The following is a 13,435-nucleotide window of genomic DNA, read 5'->3' on the forward strand; positions in this document are numbered from 1 at the left end:
AAGTATCAGCTAACCGCATCAAGTCTAGGTCAAAAAGGCTCCTTAACAGCTTCTACGGCCAAGCTGTAAGACTGCTAAACCCTCTTAGGCCTCACTCCCCCCTATCTGAGATACCTACTGCCAAGCTGTAAGACTGCTAAACCCTCTTAGGCCTTACTCCCCCCTATCTGAGATACCTACTGCCAAGCTGTAAGACTGCTAAACCCTCTTAGGTCTTACTCCCCCCGATCTGAGATACCTACTGCCAAGCTGTAAGACTGCTAAACCCTCTTAGGCCTCACTCCCCCCTATCTGAGATACCTACTGCCAAGCTGTAAGACTGCTAAACCCTCTTAGGCCTTACTCCCCCCTATCTGAGATACCTACTGCCAAGCTGTAAGACTGCTAAACCCTCTTAGGCCTCACTCCCCCCTATCTGAGATACCTACTGCCAAGCTGTAAGACTGCTAAACCCTCTTAGGCCTCACTCCCCCCTATCTGAGATACCTACTGCCAAGCTGTAAGACTGCTAAACCCTCTTAGGCCTCACTCCCCCCTATCTGAGATACCTACTGTCAAGCTGTAAGACTGCTAAACCCTCTTAGGTCTTACTCCCCCCTATCTGAGATACCTACTGCAGCCCTCATCCTGCAGCCCTCATCCTGCAGCCCTCATCCTGCAGCCCTCATCCTCCACATACAACACCCGTTCTACCAGTCACATTCTGTTAAAGGTCCCCAAAGCAACACACATCCCTGGGTCGCTCGTCTTTTCAGTTCGCTGCAGCTAGCGGCTGGAACGAGCTGCAAAAAAACACTCAAACTGGACAGTTTTATCTCTTCATTCCAAGACTCAATCATGGACACTCTTACTGACAGTTGTGGCTGCTTCGCGTGGTGTATTGTTGTCTCTACCTTCTTGCCCTTTGTGCTGTTGTCTGTGCCCAATAATGTTTGTACCATGTTTTGTGGTACTACCATGTTGTGTTGCTACCATGTTGTTGTCATGTTGTGATGCTACCATGCTGTGTTTTCATGTGTTGCGGCCATGCTGTGTTGCTGCCATGCTATGTTGCCATGCCATGCTATGTTGTAGGTCTCTCTTTATGTAGTGTTGTCTCTCTTGTCGTGATGTGTCATTTGTCCTATATTTTTTTATTTGTTTAATTTAATTCCAGCCCCCGTCCCCGCAGGCCTTTTGCCTTCTGGGAGGCTGTCATTGTAAATAAGAATTTATTCTTAACTGACTTGCCTAGTTAAATAAAGGTTAAATAAAATAAACAGTTAATCAAATGGCTGCCTGGACTATTTGCATTGAACCCCTTTTTTATGCTGCTGCTAGTCACTGTTTATTATCTATGTAGTCACTTTACCTTGACCTACATGTACATATTACCCTAATTACCGCGACACGACTGTACCCCGCATATTGACTCAGTACTGGTACCCATGTATATAGCCTCGTTATTGTTATGTTACATAAAAAAAGTATTTATTTTATTTTTTACTTTAGTTAATTTTTAAATGTTTAATATATTTTCTTGGTTAAGGGCTTGTTAATAAGCACCTGTTGTATTCGGGGCATGTGACAAATATAATTTCATTTGTTTCAACCTCTTCCCAAATTAATATACAGTAGTTGTTTCACAGCTGTTTTTGGTATTTTAACCTGCATGTCTTGAAAGTGTCTGGTGGGGATAGACAAATCAACATGCGCAAGATGGCGCACACGGAGCCGGTTTGGTCATCATGTTAGGCAGGTTTAATTTTTAAAAAATCTTTGCGACATAGGTAATGGAAATGGCAGATATAGGAGACATTTTTATCCGTTCGAGAGGGGTGGATTTTTCTTTCGACAAATGATGGAAACTGTGTTTTTAGAATTAATGATTTTTTAAGGTATTCGGAGGACGTGATATCATCACCTAACTATAAACTCCACTCCACATTTAATTCTAAATGCCTACTGCTTTTAGTTTTCTTTTACAACAAAAAAAAGTATGTCTCTTGGCAGTACAAGGATTGTCCTGACTTTGCTTCACCTTGTTTTTCTGGTTAGCAGGATGCAATTTTCACCATCCAATTATTTCAGATCTACAGTTGTATTCAAGTTTCACTTTGCACGGACCTTGGCAATACGTTGGTAAAAGAAGTATTCAAATATGTCAAATATTAGTTAGTAATTGATTATCGGTGGTTCCAAACTTCTTCCATTAAGAATGAGTTATTGGGGACCTTCAATGCTGCAGACATGGTTTGGTACCTTTCCCCAGATCTGTGCCTCAACACAATCTTGTCTCGGAGCTCTACGGACAATTCCTTCAACCGCATGGCTTGATTTTTGCTCTGACATTCACTGTCAACTGTGGGACCTTATACAGACAGGTGTGTGCCATTCCAAATCATGTCCAATCAATTGAATTTTACCACAGGTGGACTCCAATCATGTTGTCGAAACATCCCAATGTTGATGATCAATGTAAACACAATTTGTCTGAGCTCAATTTCGAGTCTCATAGCAAAGGGTCTGAATACTTATGTAATTAAAGTATTTATGTTTTTTATTGTTAATACATTTTCAAAAATGTCTAAAAAAACAGATTTCGCTTTGTCATTATAGGGTATCGCGTTCTGTAGATTGATGAGGAATTTTTTGAATATGATTAATAAGGCTGCAACGAAACAAACCTGGGCAGAGGAACATACCAGGAGTCAACTACTATAGTGGATGACCCTAGTGAACCTGCAATAAAAGGCCCCTGAAGCTATAATGTCTAGTATTCGAGAAAGCAAACTATCACTTGTAGGTCGAGAAAGCAAGCACGCTACACTAAAGTGAAATACAACTTTTTGTTAACAACCCCTTTTAAATCAGTAATTTCACATAACTTAAAGAAAGATACAGTACGTGGTTGCTCTTTGAAAATACAATGTGTTATTTGATAAGTTTATCGTAATTAATTAACTGCAGCAGTTTTACTCCATTGGTTCCATAACAAGCAGCGACTTCAAAACTATTAATGAATTGCATTAAAACAGTGAATGAGGCGTACAAGAAATATAATGTAGCAATACATATACAAACTATACACAGTGCAATTATACAATCCTTTAGTTTAAAATCTAAATACAAATTCAAGTAAACCCATAACCCATTGGATTATGGTTGGATTAGTGCAACTACTATTGTCATTACACAAACACAAATGCTGGGTTAAAAACAACATTTTTTTTAAATTTAAATTGGGTTGTTGATTTTGAGTCATCGAGCTATGATCCACCGGGTCAGATCAGAAGACTGGAGATGTGGCTTTGTGGGGAACTGGCTTTCAGAAAGTTATTTTTGGCCACCTGTGAGAGTAAATGTCATTCCTAGTATTCTGTTTTGTTGTATTGTCAACACATGTTAAGGTTGAGCACTGACACTTTTGTAGCTTTAATAAGGCTTACACAAGAGTATGAGTTCCTTAAGTGCATATGCATATTGCAATGTTGGGATATTTACCACTTTGTTATATTTAAATAATGTTATACATTTTATATAAAAACATGTCATGTGCAAAAATATTAAGGAAAATTGAAATTTGCAGTGTACAAACTTAACAATGGGGCGGCAGGTAGCCTAGTGGTTAGAGCGTTGTGCCAGTAACCGAAAGGTTGCTGGATCGAATCCCCGAGCTGACAAGGTAAAAAATATGTTGTTCTGCCCCTGAACAAGGCAGTTAACCCACTGTTCCCTGGTTGTACACCAGTATTTCTACTTGCACATCCTCATCTGAACATCAATCACTCCAGTGTTAATTGCTAAATTGTAATTACTTCGCCACTATGGCCTATTTATTGCCTTACTTCATTTGCACACACTGTATACAGATTTTTTATTGTGTTATTGACTGTACGTTTGTTTATCCCATGTGTAACTCTGTGTTGTTGTTTTTGTCACGCTGCTCTGCTTTGCTTTATCTTGGCCAGGTCGCAGTTGTAAATGAGAACATGTTCTCAACTGGCCCAACTGGTTAAATAAAGGTTAAATAAAAAAATTATAATTAAAAAGGCTGTCATTGTAAATAAGAATTTGTTCTTAACTGACTTGCCTCCTTAAATAAAGGTTAAAAAAAAGATGAACATGAATGACATTTACGCTCACAAAAGGCCCCAAACAATTCCCCCAACAGGCCACACTTTTCAATTAATTTAACCATCTGTTGGGTTTTTAATTCACTTTCATGCTTTGTTTACCCATTAGATGGGTCTTATTGGGGGCATGGCTTTCAGATAAGTATTTTTGGACAGCCATGAGAGTAAACTTCATTCCTGTTCATCGTGATGTTTGTACACTGCAAATATAAATTAGCCTTAAATATTTTTGCACATTACATATTTTTATATACAATTAATAACATTATTATTTAAATATCATAACAAAGTGGTAACTATCCCAACATTGGGATACACATAGGCACTTGAGGAACTCAACTTGTGTAAACCTCATTAAGCTACAAAAGTGTCAGTACTCAACCTTATCATGCGTTGACAATACAACAGAACAGATTAACCGGAATTACATTTACTCTTACAGCTGGCCAAAAATAACTATCTGAAAGCTACTTCCCTACTAAGCCACATCTCCAGTCTTCTGATCTGACCCGGTGGATCATAGCTCAATAATACAACTAAGTTACCCAACTGGCTGGGTCAAATATAACTCAACGTTTGTTCTGTCCATTATTTACCCAGGGCTGGGTTGTTGTTTTTTTTACACAGGGCTGGGTTGTTTTTTATACCCAGGGCTGGGTTGTTTTTTATACCCAGGGCTGGGTTGTTGTTTTATACCCAAGGCTGGGTTGTTGTTTTATACCCAGGGCTGGGTTGTTTTTAACCCAATTTTTTTTTTTGTGTCGACTGAATTTCTAAGGCACCATGCCGTCTCACATTTTGGACTTTCTAATTGTTTCTAACTCTTTCTCATTGCGCCTATTAAATATATATTGTTTTAAAAAACAATGTTTTCAAACTCACTAGTTGCTTAACATTAATTGAAGTCAAGCAAAAGAAAATAACATCAAAACACTTACCGAACAGAATGAAGTAAATGGTCATAGTGTTTGTTGGTCACACATTTTTTCATTGTTGTTTTACAATTCAAGGTGGGCTCTTTGTAACAACAAAAGCAGATATTACATGACAATTATTTCAAGTGACAACATACATGGATGGTTATGTAACAGAGTAACCTCACAAGATACGCATGTACACTAAATGTATTAAGTTGCGTAACTTGAGTTATCTCTAAATTCAAATTGTTCATAATCACAGGCTAATGTATAAACTCTTCCGTGACTGATCATCAACCCATTGTAAGGCCAATGTGCCAGTCACGTGACTTAACTGCAGACTTGTACAGACACCAATGTTCCTTGAGACCAACTTTTGAGTATTGTCCACAGTTGGACATGGGAAATCATGACCCATGAGTGTCATCATGACTGTCCTTTTTGGTTACACCACAGTCTGACTCTGCCTAGGGTCCAGCGGACAAAACACCAGTCTTCAGAGGGATCCCTTCCTCTGCACTAGCAGCATCACCTGAAAAACAACATTGAACTGTTATCTACCCTATTTACCGTCAAGGACGCACATGGAAAGCGGAATGGGAAGAGGACAACATTTGTTATACCTCTTTGCCTGTTTGCTGAAGTGTTGTTGGCCTGGCTGCTGTGTCCTCTAGGCCAAGGCAAACATTGGAATGGCCTGAAAAACATGTTCCCTCTTTCCTCAGAATTATCTGCAAAGGCAATAATGAGCATGAACATTTGGCAGCAAATCTATGGGGCAGATTGCTTAATGAATGTTTATTTTGTTCTGAAGTCCACTAGCCTGTGAGAATATCGAATGCATGAAAAATGTCCCCAGTCTTATGTGTGTCATGAACTGACCTACATAGGCTATATGCCTATGGCCAAACATTAGTTAAGCATAAAAATGCTAAAAGTACAAACAATTCATAAGGCCTATGAAACGGTGCATAAAATAACTGACCATGGTTTACAAACCACAAACATTTGAAAATGTGTATTTCACCTGAGGATTGGGCCGAATAGATGGCTTTGCAGGCATATTTCTTGATGGCCAGCATCCTATCCTCCGTCTTGGGAATGAAATGCCCTGCCCAGATGGCTTCTGGTGGATGTTTCCGAAACACTGAACGAAGCAGGCCCTCCAGAAATCCCACTGATTCACGCGTCTCGTTGCTCTCACCTATTGAGCGTATTAACCCGACTAGTGCTGGGCGGACACCGGCACGTTTCACACGTGACCTAACATCCTTCAGAATTTCTCTCAGGTAAATTGCATTTGCACTGCCACTGAAAAACTCCTGTCTAAATATGAATATTATAATAGGATAGTCTATTATTCGCTTTCCTCTACAACTGTTCATGCTTGAGGTTTTGGTCTTTTGGACGTTCCCATTGAGCCTCGGTGGTCCTTTATCCTCTCCCATAGACTTGGCACTTAACACTAAATCCTTTGGCCTCGTTGACAGAGGTATTTCGTTGCCCTGGGCTTGAGGCAAAGTATTGCAGTTGATTACTATTTCGCATGTCCCATTATTTTCGATTGTAATATCCCCTTGACTATTTGGAGAGGAATAAACCTGACCATTAGTGTTGTTGTTGGTATGGCCCGTGCCAAGGTTTTCAGTGCGCCCGCTATGAAACATGTCCTGAATGAACTCCTTTAATATCCCACTGGCTTCGTCCTCCTCACCCGATTTGACGGCATCACTTATTAAGTATATATTCTCTTTACCTCCAATTTGACGCAGTACTTGCTGAAATTCGATGTCCTCGGTGGGCTGCGGTGTGTCCTTTGGATAGATCGGACAAGCCATAGTAAATCGCCCTCTTTGCTCTTTAGTATTTAGCTACAAGACAACGCACACCGCTCAGACCACGCTCCAAAGAGTTTAAAAAACGTCAAAAGATCAGTTTTATTTACATGGACTATTGTACTTGGGAGCTCCATGCACAAACATGAAATGTGTACATAAGAAACTTCCCAACGCGCTGAAGGAAAGAAGCACCGGAAGAAAGGGTGGGATTAAAGACTCTATGCCTATTGCTATTGGTTAGCCAGTCTTATGGGCGGGGTTGTCTGTCTTGTTTTTGAGCCAACAAATATACCGTAAAATGTTTCATCATAATGAAGTTCATTTTTAATACATCTGATATAACAGGCAAATAAACCAATTTGAAAGTAATCTTACAGCACTACAGAGATATACTATAAATAAACAAGAAGACAACAGAGAATAAAGAATTGAAGGAGGTCTGCATCTTCAGGTGGAGAGGTTCAGAAGAGTCCACGATGTGATGCAATCTCAGTGGTCAGAGGTCACTCTTTCTTATTCCCAGTATTCGCAGGGAAAGCACCCCTCTGTTCTCTCCAAGACTGTAGAGAACTGGCTTCTCAAAAAGAACAGAGAGATCATGAAGTTACTTATGAACATAACTTGAACATTCAAACACAGTTGACTATGCCTATGTTATTACAGTATCATTAATCCCTAGTTAATCCATAGTGTGTCCTGCTGTTACTTTGTTTTTACTGCACTCTGAGTATTAGTGTTTTTTTTTCTTGCTTGCTACAGTGTGTTTCTTAATGAATGTGTGCCTTTTCAGTGTGAATAACCCTAACTGAAACCTAAACCTTGTAACTAGCCACAATCTCTGATGACATTAGTGTAGTAATTTCTTGATAATGGCTTTCTTTACAAGAGCTTATATGGCTCTTTTAAGTGCCAAGCCTTAAAATATACAAGCGCCACAACAATAGTTGACCCTTTTACAATAAATTAATGATAAACCTGAGTGACTGCCCAAAGCTAACACAAACTGCTCAGTCATTGACCTTTAGACTTGCTGATTAATGGTTGACAGCAGGCAGTTTCACTTTATTTGACATTTATACTGTTGACATTCAGATTATCATCATTGGGAAATTTTGGGGTATTTTTTACATTTACCATTATTGTTATTAACGTAACTTTTTGTTTTACAGTATCAGTATGATCGCATAAAGTTTGGTTGTTTGTGTAAACAGTACTAACCTCTTTGTATAGGGCAAGAAGTAACTCAGGGACAATAAATTCTCTTGGACCAAAGAGTGCCACATGCACACCTAAACGGACTGAAAAAATGTTTTTATTTCAAAAGTGTATTAGAAAATGGACACAGTATGAATTCAGCTATTTTGGCCATAGTGTGGAGACGGTCTGGTCAAGGTCAATCGCCTTACAACATATTTCCACAGAATAACACAAACTCTGTCACAAACTCATTAATTATTCAAAGTAAACAGCAGATATGAAAAGTTAGCACTACCTGTGATTTTTCTCTTTGACCCTGGATCCCTTTGACTGGCAAACTTAGTTGGTGGACCAGAGTCTAGGTTTGGGAGGACAGAAACTTCAGAAGATGTAGAGACAGAGTTGTTTCCCTCACGTGCGACATATCTCTCTTCTGTTGTCCATTCTGCAGACAAGCCTGTTGGATATCAGGGTAATATGTACATGTAGGTCGAGGTAAAGTGACTGCATAGATAATAAACAGAGACTAGCAGCAGCATAAAAAAGAGGGTCAATGCAAATAGTCCGGGCAGCCATTTGATTAACTGTTTATTTTATTTAACTAGGCAAGTCAGTTAAGAACAAATTCTTATTTACAATGACGTCCTACACCGGCCAAACTCAGACGACGCTGGGCCAATAAATGGTGTATATCAGTTTCAGATTTCCAGTCAAAATAGCTTTATATGGTTTCAATGTTGCCAGAAACTATACTAATTACCAGGGAGTTTGCAAAAAGAATAAAACACAAAAATGTAATCGTGAAATGATCTGTTATATTTTACCTCTTCGTTTGAACTTTTGTTTTACATTTCATGATTCACTTCCTCTGACAAATAACAAGCGCACTTAGTATTTATACTAAGTAAATCTGTCCCATTGAGCAGGTGACATGGTAACCTGTTGACATTGATGGTTCCAATGTGAGTTTTTGCCCATCAGTTGACCCTCTGTGTGTGCTCCTTCACCCAGGCCAGTCCTGTGAGCTAGCAGGGTCTATCAGTAGTATCAGGCCAGTCCTGTGAGATAGCAGGGTCTATCAGTAGTATCAGGCTAGTCCTGTGAGCTAGCAGGGTCTATCAGTAGTATCAGGCTAGTCCTGTGAGATAGCAGGGTCTATCAGTAGTATCAGGCCAGTCCTGTGAGATAGCAGGGTCTATCAGTAGTATCAGGCTAGTCCTGTGAGCTAGCAGGGTCTATCAGTAGTATCAGGTTAGTCCTGTGAGATAGCAGGGTCTATCAGTAGTATCTGGAACATTTGTTTGGAGTAGTTCGACCGGATATAATTTGTAAAGCAGACAATGTCTCTTACCCTGTTGCCATTGTTCAATGTGACATTGAGATGGTGGCTATTCATGTTCTTTTCTTTTATGAACATTGGCTGAAAAGAAAGTATTATGACCGGTAATGTTGATCCTTTGTTCAGAAATTGGTGAACTGGAGTGGTTTCTGAGATGGAGAAGTGAATTTGTTCTATACCAAATCTTATCAAATCATCATTATACTGAATAAGTTATATGTCCAGTACAACACACTCTCTTTTAAAAAAACAAACAACGATTTGCTCTTATGAAAGGACTGATAGAATGGTATTATTCACAGCTCAATGACATTAGACCAGTGCGAATCCAATTTTGAAATATTTAACAGTGGTCTGTCATGCATAGTTAGGTAATTTTATCATAAATGTAATAATGGCAACCAATGGCAGTTTGTCTGTTTACAACTGTTATTAATCACAATATTAGTCTCAATTGTAGCTTGAATACACATCAACATAATTCTCTGAATTCCTTACCTACTGCTGCCACAGAATAGGTCCTGAAGAGTAGAAGGGAAAGTAGTTGACCAACAACAAAAACGGTCTGGAGTCTATTGTTAAAGGCCCAATCGGCCTGCTCTCTGCTCATGTTGGTGAGCAGAACTGTAATTGTAGCAATTGAGAGACTACAGTCACAATGTGATGTGGCATTGTGAGTATAGAGTTCAAATACATTACCTGATGGCCCAGAGCTTTTTTGCAAAGGGTGTAATTTCAGCTACCTTTTGTCTGCAACCCAAAAGAGGAGCAAGTCCTTAAAGGGCTGGAATCCTTTTTGAAATAGTGGTGGGATTAATACGAAGATGATTAGTTTGACAAATTAGTTTTAGGGCAAACAAATTAACAAACTAAGCCATATCAATGCAGTTAAACAGGTTCATGTATTATTTGCATCGACACCCTTTTTTATGCTGCTGCTAGTCTCTGTTTATTATCTATGCAGTCACTTTACCTCGACCTACATGTACATATTACCCTGATATCCAACAGGCTTGTCTGCAGAATGGACAACAGAAGAGAGATATGTCGCACGTGAGGGAAACAACTCTGTCTCTACACCTTCTGAAGTTTCTGTCCTCCCAAACCTAGACTCTGGTCCACCAACTAACTTTACCAATCAAAAGGATCCAGGGTCAAAGAGAAACATCACCGGTAGTGTTAACTTTTCATATCTGCTGTTTACTTTGAATAATGAACGAGTTTGTGACATTAGAGTTTACCAATAAAATGGGCGGCTGGTGAAGTAGACATACTTGATATTTACATCTCAAAAAATATAAATGAACTTATCACAATTCATGTCAATAGAAAGTTAGCAAAAATAGATATGATTCTGCAACCATGGAGAGGTAAATGCTTGTCTATTTATGGAAAAATCACATTGATTAACTCTTTGGTCCTATCACAGTTTACTTACTTATTAATGCCACTGCCTACTCCAGATGACTAGTTTTTTAAATCTTATGAGCAAAAAATATTTAATTTTCTTTGGAATTCTAAGCCAGACAAAATTAAACGTGCCAATTTATATAATGAACATGAGTTTGGGGGGCTAAAATGATTAAATATTAAAGCTTTAAACCTCTCATTAAAAGCTTCACTCATACATAAGTTATACTGAAACTCTAAATGGTTCTCCAGTAGATTATTAAGGCTCATCCTTCGTTCAAAAATGGCCTTTTTGCCTTCATACAGATTACAACTTCTCATTTCCGACTAATTAAAAATGTAATTTTGTTTAATGTATCGCTCTTTCTTAAACAGGCCATACAAAGCTGGTTACAGTTTCAGTTTTATCCTCCAGAAAACATAGAACAAATATTACAACAACTGTCATGGTTAAACTCAAATATACTGATTATGGGAAAAAATGAAATTTTTTTAAATTATATTTATTCATGATATTATTAATAGAAACAGAGTAGTTATTTTTTTATATATATATTTTTTAACCTTTATTTATATAGGTTTTTTCTCATTGAGATAATATCTCTTTTCCAAGAGAAACCTGGTCCAATAGCAGCAGGGGGAACAACGTTTCAGCCAAAATAACTTACATATACTAACACAACATTAAACAAAACTATAAACACACATACAGTACAACAAATACATATTACATTAAAAACATCTTGATTTTTATGTCACATATGCAGTTATCGAAAATATATGGGAATATCTGCTCAATCCAAATTTACAACCAACTGATTGCAGCATTACCACAAAAATGGAGGCGGCAAGTGGAAAAGGGCATAAATAGAAAAATATACCAGTTTCATCTGAGGACAAACATGTTGACAGCTACGCCATACAGGTTGCAAAATAAATGGGAGGAGAGTTTCGATATACCAATTCCATGGCACATGGTTTATGAACTGGTACAAAAAACTACACTTGATTTAACACTTAGAGTTTTTCAATTTAAATGATTATAAAACATTCTTGCCACCAACAGAATGCTATATATATGGGGCATACAACAATCTCAGCTCTGTAGATTTTGCTGCAAAGAGACAGAATCAATAGATCATTTATTCTGGTATTGTCCCTATGTAGGTTGTTTCGGGTCACAGGTTCAGAAATGGTTAAAAAAAACACAAAATTCACTTAAAATTGACCCTACAAATACAGTGGGGCAAAAAAGTATTTAGTCAGCCACCAATTGTGCAAGTTCTCCCACTTAAAAAGATGAGAGGCCGTTAATTTTCATCATAGGTACACTTCAACTATGACAGACAAAATGGGAAAAGAATATCCAGAAAATCACATTGTAGGATTTTTAATGAATTTATTTGCAAATGATGGTGGAAAATAAGTATTTGGTCAATAACAAAAGTTTCTCAAAACTTTGTTATATACCCTTTGTTGGCAATGACAGAGGTCAAACGTTTTCTGTAAGTTTTCACAAGGTTTTCACACACTGTTGCTGGTATTTTGGCCCATTCCTCCATGCAGATCTCCTCTAGAGCAGTGATGTTTTGGGGCTGTTGCTGGGCAACACGGACTTTCAACTCCCTCCAAAGATTTTCTATGGGGTTGAGATCTGGAGACTGGCTAGGCCACTCCAGGACCTTGAAATGCTTCTTACCAAACACTCCTTCGTTGCCCGGGCGGTGTGTTTGGGATCATTGTCATGCTGAAAGACCCAGCCACGTTTCATCTTCAATGCCCTTGCTGATGGAAGGAGGTTTTCACTCAAAATCTCACGATACATGGCCCCATTCATTCTTTACTTTACACGGATCAGTCGTCCTGGTCCCTTTGCAGAAAAACAGCCCCAAAGCATGATGTTTCCACCCCCATGCTTCACAGTAGGTATGGTGTTCTTTGGATGAAACTCAGCATTCTTTGTCCTCCAAACACGACGAGTTGAGTTTTTTCTCTATTTTGGTTTCATCTGACCATATGAAATTCTCCCAATCTTCTTCTGGATCATCCAAATGCTCTCTAGCAAACTTCAGACGGGCCTGGACATGTACTGGCTTAAGCAGGGGGACACGTCTGGCACTACAGGATTTTAGTCCCTGGCGACGTAGTGTGTTACTGATGGTAGGCTTTGTTACTTTGGTCCCAGCTCTCTGCAGGTCATTCACTAGGTCCCCCCGTGTGGTTCTGGGATTTTTGCTCACCGTTCTTGTGATCATTTTGACCCCACGGGGTGAGATCTTGCGTGGAGCTCCAGATCGAGGGAGATTATCAGTGGTCTTGTATGTCTTCCATTTCCTAATAATTGCTCCCACAGTTGATTTCTTCAAACCAAGCTGCTTACCTATTGCAGATTCAGTCTTCCCAGCCTGGTGCAGGTCTACAATTTTGTTTCTGGTGTCCTTTGACAGCTCTTTGGTCTTGGCCATAGTGGAGTTTGGAGTGTGACTGTTTGAGGTTGTGGACAAGTGTCTTTTATACTGATAACAAGTTCAAACAGGTGCCATTAATACAGGTAACGAGTGGAGGACAGAGGAGCCTCTTAAAGAAGAAGTTACAGATCTGTGAGAGCCAGAAATCTTG

The 13,435-nt window shown here is 38.9% G+C and overlaps 1 protein-coding gene and 1 long non-coding RNA gene across 3 annotated transcripts; both read right to left on the minus strand.

The window, feature by feature from the left end:
* Window positions 1–5,082: 5,082 nt before the first annotated feature.
* Window positions 5,083–7,047, minus strand: LOC139539455 (uncharacterized). The gene is made up of 3 exons (XM_071342431.1): window positions 6,060–7,047; window positions 5,656–5,763; window positions 5,083–5,564 (listed from the first exon to the last, which is right to left on the minus strand). The coding sequence occupies exons 1-3, from the start codon at window positions 6,868–6,870 to the stop codon at window positions 5,500–5,502; spliced, it is 984 nt and encodes a 327-aa protein (XP_071198532.1). The 5' UTR covers window positions 6,871–7,047; the 3' UTR covers window positions 5,083–5,499.
* Window positions 7,048–7,171: 124 nt separating this feature from the next.
* LOC139539456 (uncharacterized) lies at window positions 7,172–10,124 on the minus strand. 2 transcript variants are annotated; one of them, XR_011667948.1, is made up of 4 exons: window positions 9,905–10,124; window positions 8,363–8,524; window positions 8,089–8,168; window positions 7,172–7,444 (listed from the first exon to the last, which is right to left on the minus strand). It is a non-coding gene; the product is annotated as an uncharacterized lncRNA (long non-coding RNA). The 2 variants fall into 2 exon arrangements; XR_011667949.1 differs by lacking the exon at window positions 9,905–10,124 and adding an exon at window positions 8,892–8,998.
* Window positions 10,125–13,435: the final 3,311 nt, after the last annotated feature.

Source organism: Salvelinus alpinus, chromosome 15 (genome assembly GCF_045679555.1).
Source record: "Salvelinus alpinus chromosome 15, SLU_Salpinus.1, whole genome shotgun sequence".
Classification (NCBI taxonomy): domain Eukaryota; kingdom Metazoa; phylum Chordata; class Actinopteri; order Salmoniformes; family Salmonidae; genus Salvelinus; species Salvelinus alpinus.

What these genes read in the sequence shown, in the direction of transcription:
- LOC139539455 (XM_071342431.1), bottom strand. Translation starts at nt 6,870, where the DNA reads ATGGCTTGTCCGATCTATCCAAAGGACACACCGCAGCCCACCGAGGAC. An exon ending in CTATTCGGCCCAATCCTCAG is followed by an intron (nt 5,764 to 6,059) that starts GTGAAATACACA and finishes TTGCCTTTGCAG; the next exon opens with ATAATTCTGAGGAAAGAGGG. An exon ending in TTCAGCAAACAGGCAAAGAG is followed by an intron (nt 5,565 to 5,655) that starts GTATAACAAATG and finishes GTTGTTTTTCAG; the next exon opens with GTGATGCTGCTAGTGCAGAG.